The sequence below is a fragment of the Cladophialophora bantiana genome, assembly GCF_000835475.1.
Source record: "Cladophialophora bantiana CBS 173.52 unplaced genomic scaffold supercont1.12, whole genome shotgun sequence".
NCBI lineage: Eukaryota > Fungi > Ascomycota > Eurotiomycetes > Chaetothyriales > Herpotrichiellaceae > Cladophialophora > Cladophialophora bantiana.
Genome location: NW_015971586.1, coordinates 886,491 through 909,915, shown reverse-complemented (window position 1 = coordinate 909,915; position 23,425 = coordinate 886,491). Strand labels below are relative to the sequence as shown.

The following is a 23,425-nucleotide window of genomic DNA, read 5'->3' as shown; positions in this document are numbered from 1 at the left end:
GGGCACAAGTATCTAAGATATCACTCTGGCCATGGAACCAAAAAGTGAGCTATAGAGATCTGGTTATTGTCGGCGCTGGTCCAGCCGGCTTGATTGCGGCATCTCGGGCGAGTCGACTTGCCTTGAACACTCGATTGTTGGACGATAAGCTGGACAGAGTGCACAATGAGCGAGCAGACGGGCTCCACGTGCGGACAATGGAGATGCTTGACAGCTTCGGCATGGCAACTCAGATAACAAATCAGCTTACCATCTCCATGAAATTTGCTCTTGGGTAACATTAACTGCTCCTTGCTGTTGACCGTGTACTGATAACAATCGAAGAACCCTGACCCTGATGATGAAAGCCGAATCCAACACACGCAGAGGATTTTGGCAAAGGAGGAACAGCATGGTCGTTTTGTCAGCTGGGCATCCATCAAGGGTTTATTGAGCAAAACTTCCTCGACTTCTTGGAAAGCGAAGGTCGTGTTCGTGTGGGAGAGACATGGAGACGAAATGTCTTCAATTGGATGACGATAACATGAACGACCACAACGTTTATCCAATCAATTTACGCATTTCAAGACAGGTTCCTGCGAGCAGGGGAGACATGTCGGACGCGAACTGTGAGAGTCTGCTTGCCTGATGAGCTCCACATCCATACTAACTACTACTGCTGATCCTTCAGCTGAGGAAATCGTGAAAACCAAGTATCTTCTAGGTGCTGATGGTGGACACAGCTGGACCAGACAACAGGTTGGTCTGGAAATAGCGGGTAACAAGACAAAAGTCCACTTCGGCGTCATGGACATCATTCCCGTTACAGATTTTCGTAAGTGGTGGAAGACACCAACAACCACGCCAAGTGAATGCTAATAATTCTACCAGCTGACATACGAATCTCATGCTCTATCCATTCGGCAAAGATGGGCAACATGATGACGTTTCCCCGCGAGAATCGCTTGGTCAGATTCTATGTTCAACTAGCCGAGACTGGCAGCGAACGAGACGATTTCGACACCGACAAGGTCACCATCGAGATGATCGCGGAAAAGGCGGCGACCATTCTCAGTCCATGGAGCCTTAAATATGAACACTGTGATTGGTGGTCCGTCTATACTGTGGGTCAACAATGTGCGCCCAAGTTCGACAAAGACAATCGAGTCTTTCTAGCCGGCGATGCCGTCCATACCCATTCGCCCACCATGGGTGCAGGGATGAACGTGTCTATACAAGATACGTACAATTTGATGTGGAAACTGGGCCAAGTCATCAAAGGCACCGCCCAACCACATATCCTTAGCACATACAACAACGAACGCCAGTCAGTCGCTACACGTCTGATAGAGCTGGATCAGGAAATGTGCAAGTTCTACGAAAAAGGGACAGGTTCGGATGCACGTCACTACAACGAGTTTTATGGAAGATTTCGCACCTTTCTCAGCGGGGTTGGTGTCGAATACGGCCCCAATGTCTTGATCCCTTGCACTCACAAGGAGTCCTCGACTTCTGAACCCCGCAATAGCTTTGACAGAACCGTCTGCTCTCGCTTCGAAGCAGTCATTGGCGGGCAGAATTATTGTCGGTCAGCGGCTGCCCTCTTATCTGGTTCTGAATCATGCTGAAGCCAACATTGTACACGTGTACTCGATTCTGCAATCCGATGGCCGGTGGCGCCTACTGGTGCTCCCAGGCGATATTGGGGAACCCACGCAGTTGACACGGTTGCAGGATTTTTGCAAACATCTAGAAAATGCTTCAACATTTTTGCGTGCCTACACACCCGAGGACAAACATTTGGACTCTGTCATCGAGATTTTGACGATACATGCCGCCTCCCGTTCCAAACTTGAATTGTCCGATCTACCCAAGATCCTCTGTCCGTTTGACCCGAAACTCGGATATGACTATTGGAAGTGCTTTGTGAACAATAACGATGGCGAAGAAGGCGCCTTTGATGATGCTTATGAGAGATGGGGACTGGACAAGAAGAGGGGTTGCCTTGTTGTCGTTCGACCAGATCAGCATGTTTCATTGGTCTGCGATGTTGAGGATGTTGATCAGCTTGAAAAGTATTTCGGTCAGATCTTCGTGCCCCAGAGCCGGATGAGAGAAAGCGAGCGCGCCAGTCCTTGACTTTGTGCAAGGACCAGGGCGCATGGCTAGGATTCTCACGGCGGTGGGCACTTTGCAAGGCTGTGGATGGGAAAGGGTAAGACAACCGCCGACGAAAGGCGAGGTAATTACTAGGACTTTGGCCTTTTAAGCCAAGTAGCTGCTCCTATCGGCACTGGATCGGCACGTAAATGCTCTATCCAATGTCGCAGTTTTCATGCTACTGCAACGTCTACTCTGAATAGAAATCAGGAGAGTAGATCACTTTAAGACTTGTGATGTCATCCTAGGATAAGGACATCAGGGGACCACAGCGGCATTAACAGACTGGCTCGCCGTCACAAATATACATCTGGACGGTCGAATGGGGAAATGCAACACTCCTTCTAAACCGATTGAATGCGTGGATCCAGGGGACCGGAAGCCTTTCCCGACACCCTGGTTCTAGTCAGGGATTTTACCGTAGTGTAATGAGGTATATCATTCGCCCCCCGATGCATTGAACCCGACGCTACTCCCTCCATCTTGAGTGCATGAGGACGGTGCACTCAACGTCGACTTCACACACACCATGTAATGAGGCGGGACTTAAGGATCCGTCTCACTAGGGCAGCTAGAGCGCTGAAGTTACGGCCTCATGACGAAATATATCCCAAGTTGCTTCAACTGCTTCTCTTACACACCGAGACCAACATAGTCTTTTTGCTTTTACGAGTCGAGTTCATCCGCTTAGCCGACAGGAAAGTAAACGGTCGCAAGCATGTCATCCACCCAAAAGAATGACCCCCTTTTTAAACGCATTTGCATTGTTGGTGCTGGATCCATGGGCAGCATGATGACCCTGGGGATCTCAGAACTCGGCATTGACGTATCCATATGGGACATCTCGCCCGATAACGTGAAGCAGGCCCTCTCCAACACACCCGAAGGTGCGAAGCAGAGCGGCAAAATCGACGAATTCAATGACATTGCCGAATTCTGCAACAGTTTGTCGAATCAAGAAACTAAAGTGTTACTTTTCTCCATCACGCATGGAAACCCAGCAGATCAGGTGTTGGAGAAGCTGCAAGATCATTTGAAGGAGGGCTACATTATTCTTGATGGCGGAAACGAGCATTATCGCAATACGGAGCGTCGACAGGAGGCACTCGCCAAATGGGGTGTGGCCTGGATCGGGATGGGTGTCTCTGGCGGATATCAGTCCGCCAGGAGAGGTCCGAGCTTGTCACCCGGTGGCGACAAGCAAGCCGTTCAAAAGGTTCTGCCTCTGCTGGAGAGGTTTGCCGCAAAGGCACAATCGCCAGAAGACACGAAAGAGTCTCCTTGCACGGCCTACATTGGTCCGAAAGGCTCAGGCCATTATGTCAAGATGGTGCAAGGATCGAGAATGGAATGCTATCCACTCTTTGCGAAGCCTGGGGCATCATGAAGCACTGCTTGGAGATGCAAAACGACGAGATTAGTAAAGTGTTCCAGCGTTGGAATATAGAAGGGCCACTCCGGTCCACTTACTTGATCCAAATCGGGGCAGAGATATGTCAGAGGAAGCAGACATCAGAAGGCGAGGGAGGACATGTACTAGACGATGTGCTGGATAAGGTGGTACAAGACGATGACAACACTGAAGGTACAGGATTCTGGAGCGTCATGGAGGCTGCTGTACGACATGTGTCAGCTCCCACCATTGCAGCTGGGCAATTCCTCCGTGTGGCTAGCGGAAACAGAGCCGAACGTCTTCAAGTAGCCAACGAGCTTCAGATGCCGTCGCCTCACCAGGCAAATGTGCAAAACCGAAAAGCCGTTATCGAAGACATCCAGAAAGCGGTATACGCATCATTTGTCTGCGCCTTCTGCCAAGGTCTCGAGCTTATCAGCAAAGCCTCGGACGCAGAAGCATGGGAGATCGATCTTGCGACTTGCATCCGCATCTGGCGAGAAGGCTGCATCATTAAATCGAGCCAGATCGGTCACATGATGGAAGCTGTCCTATCTGTTAAGGGAGAATCCAAGGTGGCCAACGTCAAGCTCCTCAAGCCCGTCTCGCAGGCCTTACGGGAGAACCACGAGGCACTGAAAAAGACCGTCCTAATGGCAACGGAGTGGGAGGCGGTAATACCCAGCCTGTCTGCATCGTTGGAGTACCTCAAGTACTGTGGGAGCACGGCTCTACCTACCCAATTCATGGAAGCCCAGATGGATTTCTTTGGCGCACATGCGTTTGATCGGCCAGGTGTTGAAGGCGAAGATCCTGGCAAGCCGCACAGGGGAGCTCATCACTATGAGTGGAGGCCTGCATGAGCTTGTATGTGACCTGGATGGAATAGAAGGTAGCAGAGAGCATTCGATGGGCTTGTTACTTCAGGGGCCATGAATACACTCTTCGCTTATTGAGTGACCTGGTTGATAGCCGAGAACCTGGGGGGGAGCCCATGATCTATCAGCAATGCCTTTACAGCCACGACAAGAGACGTCGATGCCGAGTACATAGCCTTCTGTGTCAACGCTGTCGGACTTTTCTCCGTCGATCGCAACCACCTCGCGCCCTCCACCACGAGGAGAAGATGATTTTCACCGCCTGCTGGGATAAGTTAGTCGATCATCTCCGTGACCGTCTCCGTCACGGCTATCGGCACGTTGCCGACGTGTCATGGTCATTGCTCCATGTCAATCCTGTCCCATATGAAGCAGGTGGCATTCATCCAGCATCCTTGCAATGCTTCCAATGCTTGGAGTGCTTGACCAAAAGCTTGAGTGGGATCTTGACCATAAAGAGGCGTCGGAGCCTCTCGGCATCATCATGACCGGCCTGTCTATTGTTGTCGCTTCCTCGCTCATCTCTGCCTCAAGACCTGACCTCCAAAATGACAGCGATGCAAGGCACGAAGCGATTCGTCGGTGGGCGGCTGATTGCCGCAATCACCTCGGTATGCTCGTCAGGCTTTCTGTTATTTGGCTACGACCAGGGAGTTATGTCGGGCGTGGTGATATCCAAATACTGGTTGGCGCAAATGGACCATCCAAGCTCACTCATGGTTGGTACAATGACTGCATTGTATGATGTTGGGGCTGTATTCGGTGCAATTGGTGCTGCTTTGACTGGGGAACAACTTGGCCGGAAGAGAACGCTTCTGCTAGGGACCACGGTCTTGATCATCGGCACGATCCTCATGGCGAGCAGCTATGAACGGATCCAGTTCATGGTTTCCCGAGTTTGCACCGGGATAGGGATCGGATACATCACCTCCGTCACCCCAGTCTATCAAGCTGAAATCAGTGCTGCCGCGCAACGGGGCTGGCAAGTATGCTGCCAGCTCACGACCATGCTTGGAGGGCTAATGATTGCGTATTGGATCAACTACGGCTTCTACTTCGTTCACAGCAGCGCCCAGTGGAGATTTCCCCTGGCCTTTCAACTGGTCTTTGCTATCTATATCATCCTGGTCGCTCCATGGCTTCCCGACACACCGCGTTGGCTCATGCGACATCGAACTCCGGCGGAAGGGCTTGCAGTGATCGCCCGACTGAGGGGACGAGATGAGAAAGACCAGCTCGTGCAGATAGAGAAAGACGAGATCACGGAGGCCATCGCCATCGAAGAGAAGGAGGAAGGATCTTGGGCAGATCTTTTCCGCAACAACGGCATCTCGGCCAACAAGAGATTCTACCTGGCTCTGGGGATCCAATTCATGCAGCAGATGTCGGGCATCAACATTGTCAGAGCCAATGCGCCCTCCACTGGTGGGAATAGACATTAGCTGACGAATCTTCAGGTTACATACTACGCCCCGACGCTCTTCAGTACATCGTTAAACATGTCCCAAGAGATGTCCATTCTCATGGGCTGCTTTCTGCAATTGTGGTACATCATTGCCTCCTTTCTCACCTGGTACACCATCGATCGTGTCGGGAGACGGCTTCTCTTCATCTCAATGGCTCTCGGCATGTGTTTGGTTCTCGTGGCCGAATCAATCGCCGTCAACCGCATCGAGGCGGACAACTACCACAACACTTCCGCGGGTGTGGCGGCTGTGTTTTTCGTCTTCGCCTTCGAAGCATGCTTCACTTGGGGTTGGATGGCCACTGTCTGGGTCTATCCCCCGGAGATCCTGCCTCTGAAGATCCGAGCTAAGGGCGCCGCGTTGGCCGCTGGTGCTGACTTCTTGGGCAACTTCCTCGTCGTAGAAGTCACGCCTGGTGAGTTGAAGTTTCGACAAATGAAAACAAATCTGCTTCATCTTCGTTTCGTCTGTCTTGTTCGCTGACTGACTGCCTTGCTTCCTCCCATCTAGACGGGGTCAAAAATCTGGGATGGAGGTTCTACATTGTGTGGGCCGTGCTGAACCTGGCAAATGCCATCATCGTGTGGCTCTTCTACCCCGAAACCGGCGGCCAACCTCTCGAAGCCATTGACACGCTCTTCGTGGCTAGGGGGCAGCGCAGGAGAGACTCCCCTTTGAACGTCGTGCTCCCCGACGAGGACGACGCTGGACTTGAGGTAGGACTAGACAAGAAAGGCCTCCTGAGCAGACTCCAATGGAGCATCGTCCAAAAAGCGGACAGGCAAGTCAAGGCGTACAAGCGCGCCGCCGGACGGCGAATCTTCCCAGTGATAGTCGCTGACACCACCACTGCGCGGGAAGGGGACGAGGAGGAAGAAGGAGATGGACATGGCAAAGCACACGACGACCAGCGAGAAGTGCTCCAGATGTGAAAAGGACCTGTCGTTACGGATACATCGAAAGCCAGCGAAGCTCTTGTAGATAGCCGGGAAGCTAGATTGGTAGGAGGGAGTACAAGCAAAGTGAACGCAAAGCAAGTCAAAGGAAAGTAGATCACGTCAAAGTAAAGTAGAGACCATTCGATTGTTCCACTAATTACACAATACTGTACATTTTGTTCGATATATATACAATTTTGAACCGTCGTCTCACAGAACTGTTGAATAGAGTGGGGTATCATCGACAGGTACAATGCGCCCTTCGCCTCAAAGCTCCTCATGTTCGTCGTATAGTTCGTACTGAAACAATTTCCAAACTTTTGAACTCATCGTAGCTCTTAAACTCGGTGGCTGGCCGTTCTCATCTTGTGGTGGGAGAGTGACAATAGTGGAGAACGGAGGTGTTCAAGGTATACAAGAGTGAAGACTGAAGTAGTGCATATGGATCCGCCTTTTGCCCTCGGTTTCTGTCTTCGAGAGATACATGATCGAAGAGAGGGGTCTTAATGTCGGCAGGCATAATAAGCGTCGCCAGGGCTTGACGAGGAGGGAGAAGTTGGCGTCTTCAGACCCTGGTCATTTGGGTGCCGTGTTGTCCCCCCATGTTGTTCGACGGTTCTGTATAAAAACTGCAGGGTCTGGCCTCCGCTTGCAGTTTTGTACAGCCACGCAAGGTATTTTGCCGCCTCAAACTTCACGCTTTTGCTTGAACTTCTAAGTCCAAGTTGGCCCTGTCCTTGGCCACCATAACCTTCGCAGTGTCTCCTGTCTTCAGTTCGCCTCTGATAATCCTGTCTGCCAACCTTCGCCCAATCTCGTGCTGTATTAAGCGGTTGAGTGGCCTGGCGCCATATCGGGGGTCATAGCCCTTCTCGCACAACCAGTCCTTGACTTCAGGCGAAACGTCAACGGTTATTCTGCGGTCATCAAGGCGCCCTTGAAGCTCGCGGATCCGAATATCCACAATGTCTCGCAAGGCAGACCTGGACAGCTTGTTGAAGATGATGAACTCATCGATTCGATTGAGGAATTCGGGCGGGTAGGAGGCTTGCACAACTTCCATCACTCCCTTCTTCTGTTCGGGAGTCACTGATTCCACATCAGCGCCACTACCCATCAGAATTTCAGCACCAAGATTGCTAGTCAAGACAATCAGAGTGTTTCGGAAGTCGACTTTGTGGCCTTGACTATCTGTGAGAAAACCTTCGTCGAGCACTTGCAGCAGCAAGCTTGAGATGTCACGGTGGGCCTTCTCAAACTCGTCGAACAGGAGGACGGCGTACGGCTTGCGCCGAACAGCCTCTGTCAGCTGCCCTGCATCCTCATACCCGATGTAGCCCGCGGTAGCGCCAATGAGTCGTGAGACAGTGTGCTTTTCCTGAAACTCTGACATGTCGAATCGAACCACAGCGGATTCTGTGCTGAAGAGGAAGTTGGCAATCTGTTTGCAAAGTTCTGTCTTTCCTACACCGGTAGGTCCTAGGAACATGAAACTCCCGAGTGGGCGGTTTTCACCATTCAAACCTGCTCGTTGCATGCGGACTGCGTTGGCCACTGCAGTAAGGGCTTCATCTTGGCCACGGACATGCTCTCGCAATTTGTCTTCCATCTTCACAAGCTTTTCGACTTCTCCAGCCATAAGCTTGGTGACTGGGATCCCTGTTGTTCGACTCACAACGTTGGCAATGTCATCAGCAGTCACCGAGTCATGAATCAGAGTCTCTCCATTCTTCGTTGTCGTGGTAACTTCGTCACCTTCCCTGGGCAATTGAGCTTCGAGTTTGGGAATTGTCGCGTATTGAAGTTCGCCTGCGCGGGCGAAGTTCCCCTCGCGTCTAGCTTGCTCCAACTCATGTCGTGCCTTCTCCAGGTTTTCTTTGGTTCGCTTGATGGCTTCGATTTCTGCTTTCTCACGGTCCCAAATCTCGGTTAGACGGTCCACCTCCTTCTTCTTTTCTGAAAGTGTCTCCTCCAACTTTTGCCGACGTTCCTTGGAAGCAATATCTGTTTCTTTCCGCAGAGACTCGAGCTCGATTTGAATGGTCATTATCTCGCGGTCTAGTTTTTGAATTGCGTCAGGTTTGGACTCTTGTTGCAAGCGAAGAGCAGAAGCTGCCTCATCCACAAGGTCTATGGCCTTGTCGGGTAGGAAACGATCTGTAATGTACCGATTGCTGTATGTAGCGGCAGCGACAAGAGCATTATCCGTAATGCGGACGCCGTGATGGACTTCATAGCGATCTTTGATGCCGCGCAAGATAGAGATCGTGTCTTGAACTGAAGGCTCTCCAACCAGGATCGGTTGGAATCGCCGTGCGAGTGCCACGTCTTTCTCGATTTGGCGGTACTCGTTCAGGGTGGTGGCGCCACAGCATTGTAGCTCGCCGCGCGAGAGAGCTGGCTTCAGGAGGTTGCTGGCATCAATCGAACCTTCGGCCTTTCCCAGTCCGAGGAGCGTGTGCAGTTCATCGACAAAAAGAATGACTCCGCCATGTGCGTCCTGCACCTCTTTAAGGACCCTCTTCAGCCTTTCTTCGAAGTCGCCTCTGAATTTGGCACCAGCTATCAACTGACCCAGGTCTAAAGCGATGACTCTCTTATTCTTGATGCTCTCAGGTACATCCCCTCTTACTATCCTCTGGGCCAGTCCTTCAAGAATGGCAGTCTTGCCCGTTCCGGCAGCACCGATCAAGACAGGATTGTTCTTCGTTCGACGCGAGAGAATCTGTATCGTCCGGTGAATCTCCCCATCTCTTCCAATCACAGGGTCTAATTTTCCGTCTTTAGCTCGGGCTGTCAGGTCAACGCCGTATTCTTCCAGCGCAGGCTTTTCAGGCTCGCCTCCCATGTTCATGCGATGGGTTCCGCCAGGCGGATGAGGTCGTCCATTGGCGTACGTGCGAACGAACGTGGCCGCTGGGAGGACGAAGCGAGGACTCGCAGAATAGCTTACACCGGATACTAGGAAAGGAGCGGCTCTTCGACGGAGCAATGAAGACGGTGACGTTTGCGAAAAAACTACTCGCCGGACGAGCGTCGACCTCGCGGTGTTCATAGCGGATTTTTCTAAGAGGTAGAGTGCCAGGCGGCTTCACAAGTGTTATCGACAGTCATAGATAAAAGCATGCATGTCAACCACACTGTTAAAGAATCGAACGGTAAATATTTTCTGGTCCGACTCTGGTCTGGTTCTTCTGGAAGCCTCGAGCCGCATCGAATGATTTCATAGGTGCCATGCCCAAACACGGAATAAATCGCCAAGCCTTAGGCTATTCCTTCTATGGTCAAGCCAAGACGTCCAGAAGTGGGTCCGTCATCTCCGCTCCGATTGGCTCATGGGGTACTGCCTTGTCCAAACCTCGCTCCCAGTCTCTGAGAATTCAACCCTGTGCATCCCCTCTTTCGAATTCCGATCTCTTCATCGTGCTGCTCGGAACCATGGCGACTATCGATATTGACCCCGATGGTGACCTCATCATCGAGATCGAAGAACAACGACTTCGAATCTCCTCTAAAGTCATCTCTCTGGCATCCCCAGTGTTTTGTGCAATGCTCAGATCAGGTTTCAAAGAAGGAACTTCGCAGGCCATGACGAGTGATCCTCGCATCATCCCTTTGCCAGAGGATGACCTTGAGGCTTTCAAACTTGTCTGTAGAGTCATCCATTTCCAACTTGACCAGATTCCACAAGAGCTTAAAATCGACGCCCTGGAAAAACTGGCCTTGGTCTGTGACAAATATCAATGCACCGTTGCAATGAGGCATTGTGCAGCACTATGGCTACAGAGACTATCAGACAGTTACCTCGCCGCTGAGCTGAATAAGCAATTGCTGGTGGCATACCTCTTGGATCTCCCTACCGCATTTTCGGACATTTCATGGAGATTGATGCAGGCACAAGCCGGGCCATTCGAAGCATTGCCAGGTCTGACGGACCACCCTACTGTGCCGTGCTCTTTGCTGGGTTGGTCGAACTGTAACCCATCTAATGGTCCAGGTATGCTTACGTGCGTAGATGTGCTCAATAGCAGGAGAGTCGAGATCAATCGCAAGATGGAGAGAATTCTAATGTACCCAGTCTCGCGTCTCTTGGGTTGTTCCTGTCGGGCATCATCCGACGGAGTGACAAAGTATCTCTCCAACCTCCGGACTCAGCAAATTGCTCCCTACGAGGATGGCTTCGAGAGCCTGAGCTTGCTTAAAGTGGTCGACAAAGTCTCGAATTTACCAAACAGCCTGGCGGGAGAGTTGTCTTGCTCGAATAGCTCATATTCCCGCTGCGAACTCGCTACATCCCGAGATGGCACAATGAAGAAAAAGCTAACAAAGGATCTTTCCAGCTTAATGGATTCTGAACCTGGTCTTTGCCTGGATTGTGTGAAGACTGGGCGGAAATCGAAGGTTGAACGGACTTGCAGAGTGCAACACCTATAAATCTCGTCGCAAGTTATGGATATCGCAAAGAGCTCCTTTGATGACGTGGCTGGTAGGGGGTGGGCGAGCACTATACCGAACGTGTGGCCGCGCCTGGTTGGAAATTAACGGGCGAGGACATGACCCGGTCTTGTGACGCAGCTAGTGTCGTACGGTGGATTGGATGCTTTCGGATTCACTTCTTGAGGCGGGCTCTGCTCACATGAATTTCACCTAGATCACACCCTTCAGCAAGTCCGGCAGCCGAGCCAACCCTTAGATCGCACAACTTCATCCTTCTCACCTCTTCAGTTCTTGTTTTCCTCCACGCAAAACGCCCAGAATGATTGGACCGACGGCGACCCCGGCCTTGTCTGGCTTTTACGCCGTCGGAAACACCTCTGGTCGATGTATTAGAAAACATTCCACCTGGTCAAGACGTGGCCGGTGTTACTGGAAGACGGGAGTGGCTTACAACGATGCGAAACTAGTGGCCAGATCCAAGTACCGTAACCCAATATTTTCGACCATGCATGGAAAAGTGTCCTTCTATGTTATAATGGAGCCATTGCAATCTTCCACTTAGCGACTGCCTATGTGCTACTCACTAAGAATTCTGCCATCAATCCCAATTCAATCCCGTTGGCCGGTGTGAATTGCTCAGCTCAAGCCGCGGCAAGACAGTTCCAAGTGTGAGCCGAAACCTCTCGGCGAGTCAAGAATCGTTTGACCGCACGTTTAAGAGCCTCTGATGCTCTGGCTTTCTGCCACGTCTTGCACCATCATATTGTCTACCAAAACAGCAAGGGTACCTTTCGGTATCAATATAGGTTATGCCTCGAGCAGCTTGTCCTAGATCCCACGGAATACCGTTCAGGATTATCCGGTACAGACATGCTCGGTGTCATTGACACTTCATATCTCGTCGATCATTGGGGTCATTGAATATCCTGGCAGCTTGCAAGCCTTTGCTCAAGCCTGGTCAAAGCTCCACCATCTACATGGAACTTTTGCAATTGCGCGATGTCAGTCCCGAGGCGTATCCCAGACGGCTGTTGGGCGGAGAGTGCCTTACTGTATCACTCCTCTTTGGCTTCAGTCTCATCCAATACTGGACCAACGCAACAGTTTTCTCGCCTTTCCCAGAAGCTTTGGGTCAGTCTATGAGCGAAGCGGGTGGAGGCCAAGCTCGCCTCGTCATAGTGTGGAAGAGGGCCGACATGGGCGAAGTCAGGTTTGACGCGGAACACCTTGCACATTTCGTATACAGCATGTATCTGCGGATGTTTGAACATGACAATCTGACGGCTCTGTCATTCCAGACCGCCGACAGGCTATCGCTACTATGGTTTCCATAGTACATACGCGCTGGTCTGACCGTGGTTCTGAGTCTAACCAAAGACGCTAAATTGTTATTTTTCCAGACTTCAGGGAACGTCTTGGTTCCTGGTTACGCAATGTATCAACCCTTGATCGGATGGACTCACACTATCTACAGTCATTTGACCTGCATCTACGTGAATTCCAATTATCGACTTCGGCTATGTACTACAACAGCATGGAGAGTGCCAGACCTCTAGGCCTAGTCCTCACTCCGCTTCGAAGCTGGCCTGCCGCTCCACCAAAGGCTCCACCACCAGTTGGTCTTACAGTTGTCGTTCTGCGCTCGGGGTGGTCACCTTTTTGTCTAGTCTTCTAAGACCAGCGAATGGTTCTCTTCCAGCTTTCCTTGCGACTTCCATACACCGATCACGAGTCTCATTTTCCCGACGTGCAGATTGGTTTCGGAATTGTGCGAACGACAGGAACGAGATACCCGCTGGCCAGTGCGGCCGAGATAGAGACCGACGAAAACAAATTGGAAGGACACAAACCTTTTGTTATTTCAGCTCTTGTGCCCACGCGTATGTTGTGGGAAGGACCCCATTCCTCCACTGTGGTTATACAGTAGTTCGATTGGTGGGTACAGTTCTTGGAGGCGCGCGCCCTGGCAAGAGCAATTAAGGCGGAGGAAACAGGGGATCCTCTCTTGCGTAGCAGAGCTCATGTGACAGCTCCGAATGACGAGAGCTTCTTCATCACACAGAATCCCTCCAAACATGAAAGGACTTGTTGAACACAATACAGGAATGGTTAGAGCTGGTTGATTGTGTCTGTCTCTCTGCCTACTCAGAGAGACTCTGCCTGTTTATATACACTTTGGCCTGTGGTCTGGAGGACTTTCCTGAGGCCTCGACGCCGACGTCATGCCATTGCAGATCGGCGAGATCAAGGTGAGGTAAGTGGTGCAATTGGTGAGACAGTTAACGTCTCAGGTGGTTTATCACAGTGACGTTCTTATAACCCTGTCAACAGGACTAATGGCTCGGCCCATCTTTTACCCAGTGCTTCTACCCTCCTAGCCGCTGTATACGCCGCTGATTCGGGCAAAGTGACCTTCCAGATGATATTCGACGAGGAAGCAACAAGAGTGGAGAAGCTCAACCTGCATATAGATCTGTCATCCACAAGTCTTGGGTTTTTGCTACAGCCTGGAAATCACGTTGCATTTGAGCCACTGTCTGCTTTCGTCGTCGGACTCAGCATCGGCTCAGGGTTGGTGGTCTATCGTCAGGGGATTCGACCACCGGTTACCGAACGAGAATTGCTCCAAAATCTGCGTATGTCGAGTTCATTGCCAGAGCCGCAGCAGCGGACCTTCTATCAAGCTGTTCTGATACTCTCTACGGAATGTCTCCTGACTGTGGCAAGCCGATCCTCGAACATCTTGGATGCAGCAGAATGGAACCTCTTCCAATCCTTGGTATCTCGGAGGCTTCTAAACTCAAATGGACGGAGCAGTATTTGTTGTCACTGCATTCGGTGAGAGAAAAAGAGATGTGCATCCGATACGTCGACCCCTGCATCCAAGTCAACGATTTACGTTTCGATCTCAAACACATGCTCAGTCAACTCTTCCATCGCTGTGGCGGCCTCGCTGGCGAGAAGCAACAGACGGTGTTTGGTCTGGTGCCCCGAGGAGAAGCAGTCCCAGTTATGATGATTTTTATTTCGTCCCTACGTCTAGATCTAGTAAGTCCGAGCATTGTTATAGACGCGCGCAATACTTCCTTCTCCAGCCAATCTTAGATCTGAACGCACGCAAGAACTACTCAGGGAAATACGGCAAAAACGTTCTACGTACGAAGTTGGTGACGCGACGCTGGCATTCTGGAAGCATGCTAGGACATCTTTTGCAGAGCGCTGCCGTGACCGGGAGCACACCACGAGATGCGAATACACATCACAAGATCCCTCTACCGTGCTGGCTACGAAGACCGGTGGAAACATAACTTGCTTGTGCGGGCTGGGTAAGTTTCCGAAGGATTACAGGTCGGATCTGTCTGTATGGACGAGCGCGGCCGAACACTGTGTTCGCCAGGCTATTTCGCCCTGTTACTCTGTCCCCGTGGTCGAGAAGGCTATTGAAGAAGACTGCAAAATATGGAACAGAATGGCAAAGGAAGTGGGCAATCTCAACCTAAAGAAGGAGGGTTGTTGAGGGTGCAAATGGGAGGTCTCCGAATGACAGAGCTGCTGAAGTGCGATCGCCTTCTCTTGTGTGTCTGGTACTTTCATTCTGCTCGGGAGATACGAGGTGCCATATTAAAGGGGGATTGCCGGGAGTAGCATGTTCGTAGCTATCTCTTAAAGCGGCGAGCTCGCAGTATCCGTTCTTGGCATGGGCGACTCATGTTTTTTTCGAATTTGGGCATCGATCAGATCCAATTTTTGACTGCGCCGTCTCATCCCACTCACCTCCGCCGTAGCTGAGCTTTTCGATCCCTCGCAAATCATCCAAAGCACCTGAAATATCCGTCAAGATGGGTTTCACCGACTTCGTCTCCGACAGTGGCCTCACAAGTACGTCGTATTGTCCTTTGCGCCCCTCCAAATCATGCCACTGACTCGATGACAGTCCTGAACAACTGGCTCAAGACCCGTTCATACATCTCTGGGTACGTGACTTTTCCCGAGCTACTCCCCTGTCTTCGAATTTTTTCCAAGATGAGAATCAATTGGTCCGTGTTGATGAGGCGGCTTAAGACACCGCAAAATGACTACTGCCAATCGCATGCATTTGCACCTCTGAGTTTTTGAAGAAGCAAAGATGAATCTGCACAAACCACCAAGCCCGATCTGACTGCTGACTGATTACCTGCAGCTTCCAGCCATCTCAAGCCGACGTCGTGAGCTTCAAGGCCCTGAAAGAATGTCCCCCCGTCGAACGCTACCCTCATGCCTACCGCTGGTACAACCATGTCAAGTCATATGAAGCCGACTTCTCGACATTGCCCGGCGACCCATCCAAGCCCTTTACGACCTACGGCCCTGAGGCTGTCGCCGTGGCTCTGAATCCCAAGGACGCGCCCGAAAAGGCCGAGGAGGACGAAGACGAGGTCGATCTCTTCGGCTCGGACGAGGAAGAGGAAGACCCTGAAGTCGTGGCTGAGCGAGAGAAGAGATTGGCAGATTACAGGAAGAAGAAGGAAGGCAAAGCCAAGCCTGCCGCCAAGTCAATCGTCACGCTAGATGTGAAACCATGGGATGACGAGACGAACATGGACGAGTTGGTGAAAAATGTGTTGGCGATCGAGATGGACGGGCTCGTGTGGGGTGCGCACAAGCTGGTCCCTGTTGGCTTTGGCATCAAGAAGATGCAGGTCAACCTGGTTGTCGAGGACGAGAAGGTGTCTTTGGACGAGCTGCAGCAGCAGATTGAAGGAGACGAGGATCACGTCCAGTCCACTGATGTCGTGGCCATGCAGAAGCTGTGAGAGGGAGGCATGCAAGGACACGGCTCTTTGTTGTGTGTGACACGGGAAACCAAGTCCAAAGATTTCGAAACTGCCCCAGGGGTTTCTAGCCTTGCCCTGCCTGGTCGTGCGGAGGCGTGGAGGCCTGATTCCTGTCTGACACGGATTTGTTGAACTTTGTTGGAGCGGCCATTCTCCCTCTCCGAGGTACCTAGTACGTAGCTGATGATAGACGAGAACCAAAACACACGAAGATGAATGATGAGCATTCTCGATGCCCAGACGGTACAGGGTTCTGCTCGGTGAGTGCACAGTAGACAGCCTTGTTGGAGCAGGCGTGTGCGTCTCTGCCTGTTATCAAGATCTGAGACATTTTGCTGCCTCATGATTTGTTGATGGTGCTAGATCCGGAGTCGCCCAGTCAGCCACGTACCTCATTTTTCTTTCCAACACCAGGAAGACGGCACAAGGAACGGAGAAGTTGCAGCAGGTATAATTATAGCACCATTGGCTTCTTCCTCTTGTTTTTTCCCCTCCATTGCTTGTCCGTGTCTCCCCGCGAGCCATTTCGTCAAACCAGGGTAGGGGTGGACTTTCCGTGCCATGTTGGTCGCGCCGGCTGTTTGACGGAGGCGACTCAGTTGATCTTCACCTGCGTATCAACCGTTCTCCAAATCAGCTCTGGAAAGGTAACCAGCCCGGTCTAACAGCGAGTATCGTCAAAGCCGGGGCCTCGAGCCGTTTCTGAGCAGCTCATCCTCACATCAGAGAGCGGTGAGTCCCACGACAGACTACTCTGGAGAGAAGGAGAGATAGAGAGAGTGCGTGAGAGAGAGAGAGAGAGAGGAAACAGGGGAAAAAAAACCCCAAAATAGAGGGATATACTGCGATACAGTCCTTTTCATTCCCGTCTCGGAGCAACGTCCTGGAAGCCTCAAACATGGCGACCAACAAGCTGAAGATCAGCCCACCACTCCTCAATTCCGCCTGTCCCTGGGCCACCACCCTCGAAGACATCAAAGCCCTGTACGACAGTCCCTACACAGGCGCCGTGACAATTCGAACCTCTTTGCTGGAAGGCTTCACCCACGACGACTCGATCCACCAGTATATCTTCTTTACTCCCGGCAAGACCATCTCCGGCGACGCCCCGAAAGGTGAGGCTTCGAAACCCTCCTCGTCAAGCTCCTCATCAGAACCTGTATCAACGCTCAACACGCTGGGCTACTCCCCGCTCACTCTCTCCGAATACCTGGGCATCATCAATGAGATCGTCGGCCAACGCCACCTGGGGACCGACACTCCGACCAAGAAACCATTCATCCTCTCCGTCACAGGAACGCCAGATGAAATCGCCATGGCCTATGCCCTCGTCGCCAACGCGGCCGAAATGGACGAAGATCTCCGCCTAGCCATGGAAGTCAACCTTTCGTGCCCCAATATCGCATCTGCGCCGCCGCCGGCTTACGACAAGAAACAACTGGATGAGTACCTGGAAGCAATCAGCGATTCCAAGTCCACCTATCGCGGGCGCATGGCGACGCCTGAATCGGTGCCCAAAGTCGGCGTGAAACTTCCACCATACACATACACCGGACAGTTCGAAATGGCCGTCGACTCTCTACGCAAGGCAAAATCCTCTGAACCGGGCGAAGGCTCTGTGATCGACTTCATCACATGCACCAACACATTGGGCAACAGCCTCCTCCTCGACTCAAGCTTCGACCCGGTCCTCAGCAACGAGTCTGGCACCGGCCTGGGCGGTCTGGCGGGTGCAGCACTCCACCCGTTGGCACTGGGCAACGTCGCCACGTTTCGAAAACTACTCGACCGAGATCCTGTGACCAAGGACATCATGATCATCGGGGTCGGGGGCGTGGAGGACAAGGACGGCGCAGAGAGGATGAGAAAAGTCGGCGCAGACGCTGTCGCGTGCGCGTCGGCGCTCGGCCGCTATGGAGTCAGTGTTTTCGAGCGCATCACCAAAGGCGCCTGAGGGTCGACCAAGTCGACACCGTGGGCGGTGGAACCGCGAGAAGCTGAAACGGGGAACTTTGTACGTGACATCACGATAGATTGCATGCCGCACACTACCGCACACTGGACTGGCTGATACCCACATTCCGATACCTTATTTTCAAAGAGACGCGTCAGTGGCAAGCACAAGATGAGCTGGGATCCGAGCTGTTCAACATTGTGTATACTCAAAGGGCTGTCTGTGAGCTGTCGGTCGGCGTCGTTAGCTGACCAGTATGCACCTAGACAACAGATTCACAAACCCGCCATCCGGACGAGTCCTCGTTTTGCAGCAGCTCAGACAGGATGAAATCAAGAGAAACTCCCCCCATAACTACAACATACAGAACTCCAGAGGCACGATTAAATAAGAGAAACAACATAGAAAACTTTTTGTGTTCATACTACGCTCAATAGGCACTCTGACTAGGAGACACAGGATCCGCGGCGCTCTCACCTTTCCTGCGTGCTTCTTTCCGACAACTGCCCGCTCAGACCTTTCGACCGATGATTCTTGTTTTGCCACTCCGACATGGTTGAGCGTCAGTTCAGCTTCAGTCTCTCTTCTCACTCCCATCCCAAAAGAGGTTTGCATTCTTCCGCCATCGACTTCAGCCTTCACCAAACGCCACAAGTCACCGACTGTGTCTTCAGCTGCCAATGCAGCTCCAACTCGATCAATCAATACAAGATTTCCTGCCCGGATTGTCTGCTGCCTTGTTGATGTTTCGCAATCGGTAGACCTTGCCGCTCCGAAAAGGTCTGCCCCGTCTGTTTGGTGTTGATCTGTTTTTCCTGCGACTAATTACTTGATAATTATGCATTAACTACAATGCATATGGGTTAATGGACCGGATAGTCAAGCATCTAGACAACTGGTCAGTGGCCAGAAAGATAAACTTCAGTCGCGCATAACTTACGGGGGACTCTTTGTCAGGTCAGTCTTCAAAATGACCGGCACACGAGTCATTTCAGTCACATCTTGAATGTATTCGCCGCCCTCTTCTCGGAGCTTGAAGTAGCTCAGATACTTTTCCTTGTCGGTCAAATTATTCTCTGGAATATCGCCAGCTCGCTTGGCGATCTTTGACTCGGACTGCGCTCTAGCTTGTGCTTGGTTCGACCCGCCGTTACGGGCGGGCGATGGGGGCATACTGTGAGATGATCGATCAACCGGAGAATTCAGAGAAACGCCAGCAGCCATCTCAGTGATTTCGGATGCACTATCCTCATCATCGAAGAGTGCGTCGACATCGTCAGTCGACATGGTGTTGCTGTCCGTCTGCTTCCGTTGCGATTCGTATCGTTCCTTGGCGCGTTCTCGAGCGGACTCGGTTGCACCATTGGTGCCTTTAGTGCTCACCGAGGCACGCGGTCTTTCGTCCTCCGGGACGTAAGCGGACGACGGAACCCCCTTCTCCCAGTAAAGCTCAAGAACTCGTTCTTCCTTGCGGAACTCGGCCTTTTTCAACGGAAGCTGATCGCAGTGCACACGCTTTTCGAATCCATATTCGGGGATAAGAACATCGAACGCAGACTCGTAAACGCAAATGACAACACCCTCGCTAATAAGATCGCCACCCATTTCCTTACTCTTCTTATCCATAAGCCGGCACGATTCAATGTGAACGCTCTGTTCCTGAGCGCAATGAGCAGAGTCTTTTTTGTTGTTGCACTGTTCGGCTGTCTTGGCCAAGCTCTCCAGATCTTCATTGAATTCAACAGCACCATTGGAGAGAGCAGCCTCCAGCTGCCGGTGAACGACAATGTCGGCATATCGGCGGGAAGGGTTAGTGAAATGAGTGTAGAGAGGCAAGTTGAGGGCATAATGCTGACGTTGCTCTTCTGCAACCTGGTCACCAATGTAATATTTGGCGCGCTGCAATGTCTTGACCAACAGAGTTTCCATTCCCTTGCGCAGATCTGCGTCTCCTACCTTGAAGAGACTGTTCTGCAGGCTGCCACTGCTAGTGCTATCGATGTCATAGCCAGCTCGGGTCAGGCGATCGACAAAGGTCAAAAGTCGACGTGGATTGGGAGGCGCCTGTCTTCTCAAAAAGGCCTTGTCAGGCATGGCAGCAAAAATCTTCTGCGCAACAAAGTAGTTTGCTTTGCAGCTGATCTCCTCCATGATCTCGTGGGCGGCAGATGTGTTGAAGATATTTTGCTCAACGGGAATATTCTCGTCATCGAGTTGATAAAGCAGTCGTAGAGGGGCAATATTTTCGGAGCGGTTGCCAAAGCGGGCTTCTCGGAATTTGCTGGCGATCTTATGCAGAGTCTTGATGTCCTCGACTGTGGGCCCCTGCAATTCAGGTTGCTCGCCTCCCTTGATGACCGCATCGATCGCACGGTATCCGAGCTTGCCAGAACTCTGGATGATCGATTTTCCAATAAAAGGCTCTCCTTCGATCTGCCCTGTCTCGGTACTGACTTTGAAGATCACACTCACAGTTAGACGACCCTCGCCCGGAACGAGGGAGCAAATGTCAGCGGACAGTTTCGACGGCAACATGTTCACAGCCCTGGTCATCAAGTAAACGCCAGTTCCTCGCTTCTTGGCCTCTCGGTCAACCAACGAGTTCGCCTTGACAAAATGTGCAATATCCGTGACGTGAATACCAAGCTCGACCAAGCCATCGTCGAGTTGCTTGATGTGGAGAGCATCATCGAGCTCGCTGGTGCCATTAGGGTCGATGGTGAAAGTTCGCTCGTGGCGGAGGTCGAGGCGTGCAGCTAGACTCTCTTCGCCCTCAGTCTTCAACGACCAGTCATCCCATCCAACACTCTTCAAGACGGCGTCGGAGAACTCATCAGATCCGAAGTTGTTGTCTCGAAGCAAGGCATCTGTCTCGACGCGGAGATCACCCATCTCGCCCAATTGTTCGACAAGGGTACCGAATGGATGTAGGGAAGTGATCGGCCAACGCTTGATACACGCCACGAAGATTCTGTTGGCATAGTCCATATGCTTATCGACAAAATCTCGAGGGGCTTGTTCCGTTGGGATGGCGATCAGAGGCACACGTTTGTCGGTGGGTTTGAACCATACGATCTTTGGCTTGTCTTGGGCGCGAGACTCAGATCGTGAATGTCCTCCATCTCGTGCCTGTCGCTCCGCTTCCTGCTTTTCCTTCGTGGCCTGACTGCTTGGTCGGAGTAGACCAAGGGTGCCTGAAAACATCTGCCCAGCAACGCGCTCAATAACGGCAACCACATGGCCAGCGTACAGAGGTTTCTGTTCGTCGCTGATCTCTTCCTCCTCCATGAGGAGCAGGCTCTGACCTTCGACCTCAACGTCATCGTTCTTCTTCTGCGTTGGCCGCTGACGTAGACTGCCGCGACGTCGGATGCTACCATCTGGCGCAATGGAGGTTGTGTCAGTGGTCGACGATGTATCGCTCTTGCCGTTTTGGGTATTACCCGATGAGCGAGTGTCGGTAATGTCTTTGCGTTTTTTCTTCTCTTCCTTCTCACGCTTCTGACCCCAGACTTCATCAACGTCAAGTAGCTCGACTGCAACCAAATCACCTTCGAGCGCGCGGTTCCGGTCCTTGCTACCACAAATGAAGATATCTGCATCAAGGTCGTTGGTAGTGACATAGGCATCGGAACGATTCTTCTTGTTCACTCGGAGGATGCCAGCGACCAGCTGCCCATCGTTGAGCAACGCAGGAAGCGTAGCTTGCGGGAGGTAGGGGGTAAAAAGTGTCTTTCGCTGCTGCTGTTGCTGTTGCAAACCCATTGGCGGAGCATGCTGACTGGCTTGAAGACCGCCAAGTTGTGCACCTTGCATGGCCTGAAGCTGCGCGATTTGCAAAGCGTTCAGTTGCTGGCCAGCGAACATCTGAGGTGCCATCATCATCTGGCCTTGAGGGAGTTGCACCAGCTGTGGCTGGCCGGGGTATTGGAATCCACTCATAGAACCGATGGACTGATTCATTGATCCTCGCCCACGATGGCCAGGCTGGAAATTTCCACCGCCCATCGCCTGCGGTTGACTGAATTGACCCATCTGTTGAGGCGACTGCTCCGTCGTCTGCTGATTATTCTGTTGACGCCAATTGCCCTCAAAGTTACGGGATCCTTGTCTGGTGTGATTGCTTTGGCTACCACGACGCTGCAGTTCTGACTGGTTACCTGCACCAGCATCGCCTTGAGATGGAAACTGGAACGCACCACCCCCGCGACCAGCCGCACCACCACCGCGGGCACCTCCAGCGGCCATGCTCTGGCTCCGGCTGTGACCAACCATACGGGCGTTGCCAGCACGCTGGAGACCCAATCCCCCGCCGGGAGTAACAGGTGTATTCAATCTGTCATCGGCAGGCGTGGCAGCCACAGGACTTTCCGCGATGCCCCCGGCTCCAGGGATCGGGAACTGGAACCCAGCAGCGGTCCGCTTCTTTTCTGCGAGTTCAGCGGCCTTCTTTGCCTCGGGAAGAGCTAGCGAATGACGTCGAGTATGTCCACTCTGTGCAGAACCTCCTCTTCCGCCACGACCACTGACGTTCTCACGATTCTGAACCATTGCCTGCTGGTTGAAATCACCATAGACTGAACCAGCAGTGCCAGCAGATGGTGCTGGCGGAGGGCCCATGGCCATCCCCGGAAGCGCGGACTGATTTCTACGGTGAGCAGCGGGCTGTGTAGGGGGATTCGCCTGCATTGCCATTTGCTGCTGGATTTGGGGGAACTGAAAGTTGGTGTTGTTGGGTGAGATCCCCGAAAGATTGGGTTGCCCTTGAATGGGGGAGTAGGTGGGCATGCCTTGCAAGGGCTGCTGAATCATGCCCATGTTGACGTACTGCTGATGAGTAGCAGCGATCTGTTGTTGTTGCTGTTGTAGTAACTCGATTTGTTGCTGAAGAGCCAGTTGTTCCATCATGAGCGGAGTGAGCTCGGACGGACTGCGTCGATGGGCGATATGAAGTCTGCGCCCTGCAGGGCCAGGCACACCAGATGAGCCGGGTTGTGCCATGGTGGAGATGTGTTCAGCAAGTAACTATGTTTCCTAGCTCCTGCTTGAGTTGAGGCTGGCCAGCCCCGGGAAGGCCCTCGAGAGGGGGAAATGAGGCAACGATATTGTCCCAGTGAATCCGTGCACAAGGAGGCAAAGAAGACGGCAGCTGGACAGGGATAAATATTAGCACAATATAGAACTGGTATTGAAGGGCGAATTAGGGGAGCAATCAAGGCAATCAATCCATTAGCCAAACAGGACGACGGGGATTCGGGGGCACAAGCAGAACATTTTGATCAAGGCTCGCAAACAGCGATAGAGACTCACCTCGGACTGTGCCGAGCAATGTATCGAAGCCGGGTATTGATGCCCTTGAGAGTTTTGTAGATCCTGCGAAACCCAAAGGTTGGACGAAAGATGGTC

The 23,425-nt window shown here is 52.1% G+C and overlaps 11 protein-coding genes across 11 annotated transcripts; 9 read left to right on the top strand and 2 right to left on the bottom strand.

Annotated features, from left to right (window-relative positions):
• Positions 1-487: 487 nt before the first annotated feature.
• On the top strand, positions 488-2,118 carry Z519_08235 (uncharacterized protein; the record flags this gene model as incomplete). Its single annotated transcript, XM_016765963.1, has 4 exons — positions 488-608; positions 671-814; positions 871-1,520; positions 1,543-2,118. The coding sequence occupies 4 exons, from the start codon at positions 488-490 to the stop codon at positions 2,116-2,118; spliced, it is 1,491 nt and encodes a 496-aa protein (XP_016618008.1).
• Positions 2,119-2,857: 739 nt separating this feature from the next.
• Positions 2,858-3,526, top strand: Z519_08234 (uncharacterized protein; the record flags this gene model as incomplete). Its single annotated transcript, XM_016765962.1, has 1 exon — positions 2,858-3,526. The coding sequence occupies one exon, from the start codon at positions 2,858-2,860 to the stop codon at positions 3,524-3,526; it is 669 nt and encodes a 222-aa protein (XP_016618007.1).
• Positions 3,527-3,540: 14 nt separating this feature from the next.
• Z519_08233 (uncharacterized protein) lies at positions 3,541-4,395 on the top strand (the record flags this gene model as incomplete). The annotated part of the gene is made up of 1 exon (XM_016765961.1): positions 3,541-4,395. One exon carries the CDS (start codon positions 3,541-3,543, stop codon positions 4,393-4,395), a length of 855 nt encoding a protein of 284 aa, XP_016618006.1.
• Positions 4,396-4,958: 563 nt separating this feature from the next.
• Z519_08232 (uncharacterized protein) lies at positions 4,959-6,808 on the top strand (the record flags this gene model as incomplete). The annotated part of the gene is made up of 3 exons (XM_016765960.1): positions 4,959-5,810; positions 5,868-6,291; positions 6,387-6,808. The coding sequence occupies 3 exons, from the start codon at positions 4,959-4,961 to the stop codon at positions 6,806-6,808; spliced, it is 1,698 nt and encodes a 565-aa protein (XP_016618005.1).
• Positions 6,809-7,508: 700 nt separating this feature from the next.
• Positions 7,509-9,869, bottom strand: Z519_08231 (uncharacterized protein; the record flags this gene model as incomplete). Its single annotated transcript, XM_016765959.1, has 1 exon — positions 7,509-9,869. The coding sequence occupies one exon, from the start codon at positions 9,867-9,869 to the stop codon at positions 7,509-7,511; it is 2,361 nt and encodes a 786-aa protein (XP_016618004.1).
• A 179-nt stretch (positions 9,870-10,048) lies between these two features.
• On the top strand, positions 10,049-11,248 carry Z519_08230 (uncharacterized protein; the record flags this gene model as incomplete). Its single annotated transcript, XM_016765958.1, has 1 exon — positions 10,049-11,248. One exon carries the CDS (start codon positions 10,049-10,051, stop codon positions 11,246-11,248), a length of 1,200 nt encoding a protein of 399 aa, XP_016618003.1.
• Positions 11,249-12,228: 980 nt separating this feature from the next.
• Positions 12,229-12,585, top strand: Z519_08229 (uncharacterized protein; the record flags this gene model as incomplete). The annotated part of the gene is made up of 1 exon (XM_016765957.1): positions 12,229-12,585. One exon carries the CDS (start codon positions 12,229-12,231, stop codon positions 12,583-12,585), a length of 357 nt encoding a protein of 118 aa, XP_016618002.1.
• An 888-nt stretch (positions 12,586-13,473) lies between these two features.
• Z519_08228 (uncharacterized protein) lies at positions 13,474-14,768 on the top strand (the record flags this gene model as incomplete). The annotated part of the gene is made up of 4 exons (XM_016765956.1): positions 13,474-13,505; positions 13,583-14,030; positions 14,069-14,299; positions 14,322-14,768. 4 exons carry the CDS (start codon positions 13,474-13,476, stop codon positions 14,766-14,768), a joined length of 1,158 nt encoding a protein of 385 aa, XP_016618001.1.
• A 322-nt stretch (positions 14,769-15,090) lies between these two features.
• Z519_08227 (uncharacterized protein) lies at positions 15,091-16,044 on the top strand (the record flags this gene model as incomplete). Its single annotated transcript, XM_016765955.1, has 3 exons — positions 15,091-15,130; positions 15,186-15,225; positions 15,432-16,044. The coding sequence occupies 3 exons, from the start codon at positions 15,091-15,093 to the stop codon at positions 16,042-16,044; spliced, it is 693 nt and encodes a 230-aa protein (XP_016618000.1).
• Positions 16,045-16,963: 919 nt separating this feature from the next.
• Positions 16,964-18,019, top strand: Z519_08226 (uncharacterized protein; the record flags this gene model as incomplete). The annotated part of the gene is made up of 1 exon (XM_016765954.1): positions 16,964-18,019. The coding sequence occupies one exon, from the start codon at positions 16,964-16,966 to the stop codon at positions 18,017-18,019; it is 1,056 nt and encodes a 351-aa protein (XP_016617999.1).
• A 936-nt stretch (positions 18,020-18,955) lies between these two features.
• Positions 18,956-23,020, bottom strand: Z519_08225 (uncharacterized protein; the record flags this gene model as incomplete). Its single annotated transcript, XM_016765953.1, has 1 exon — positions 18,956-23,020. One exon carries the CDS (start codon positions 23,018-23,020, stop codon positions 18,956-18,958), a length of 4,065 nt encoding a protein of 1,354 aa, XP_016617998.1.
• Positions 23,021-23,425: the final 405 nt, after the last annotated feature.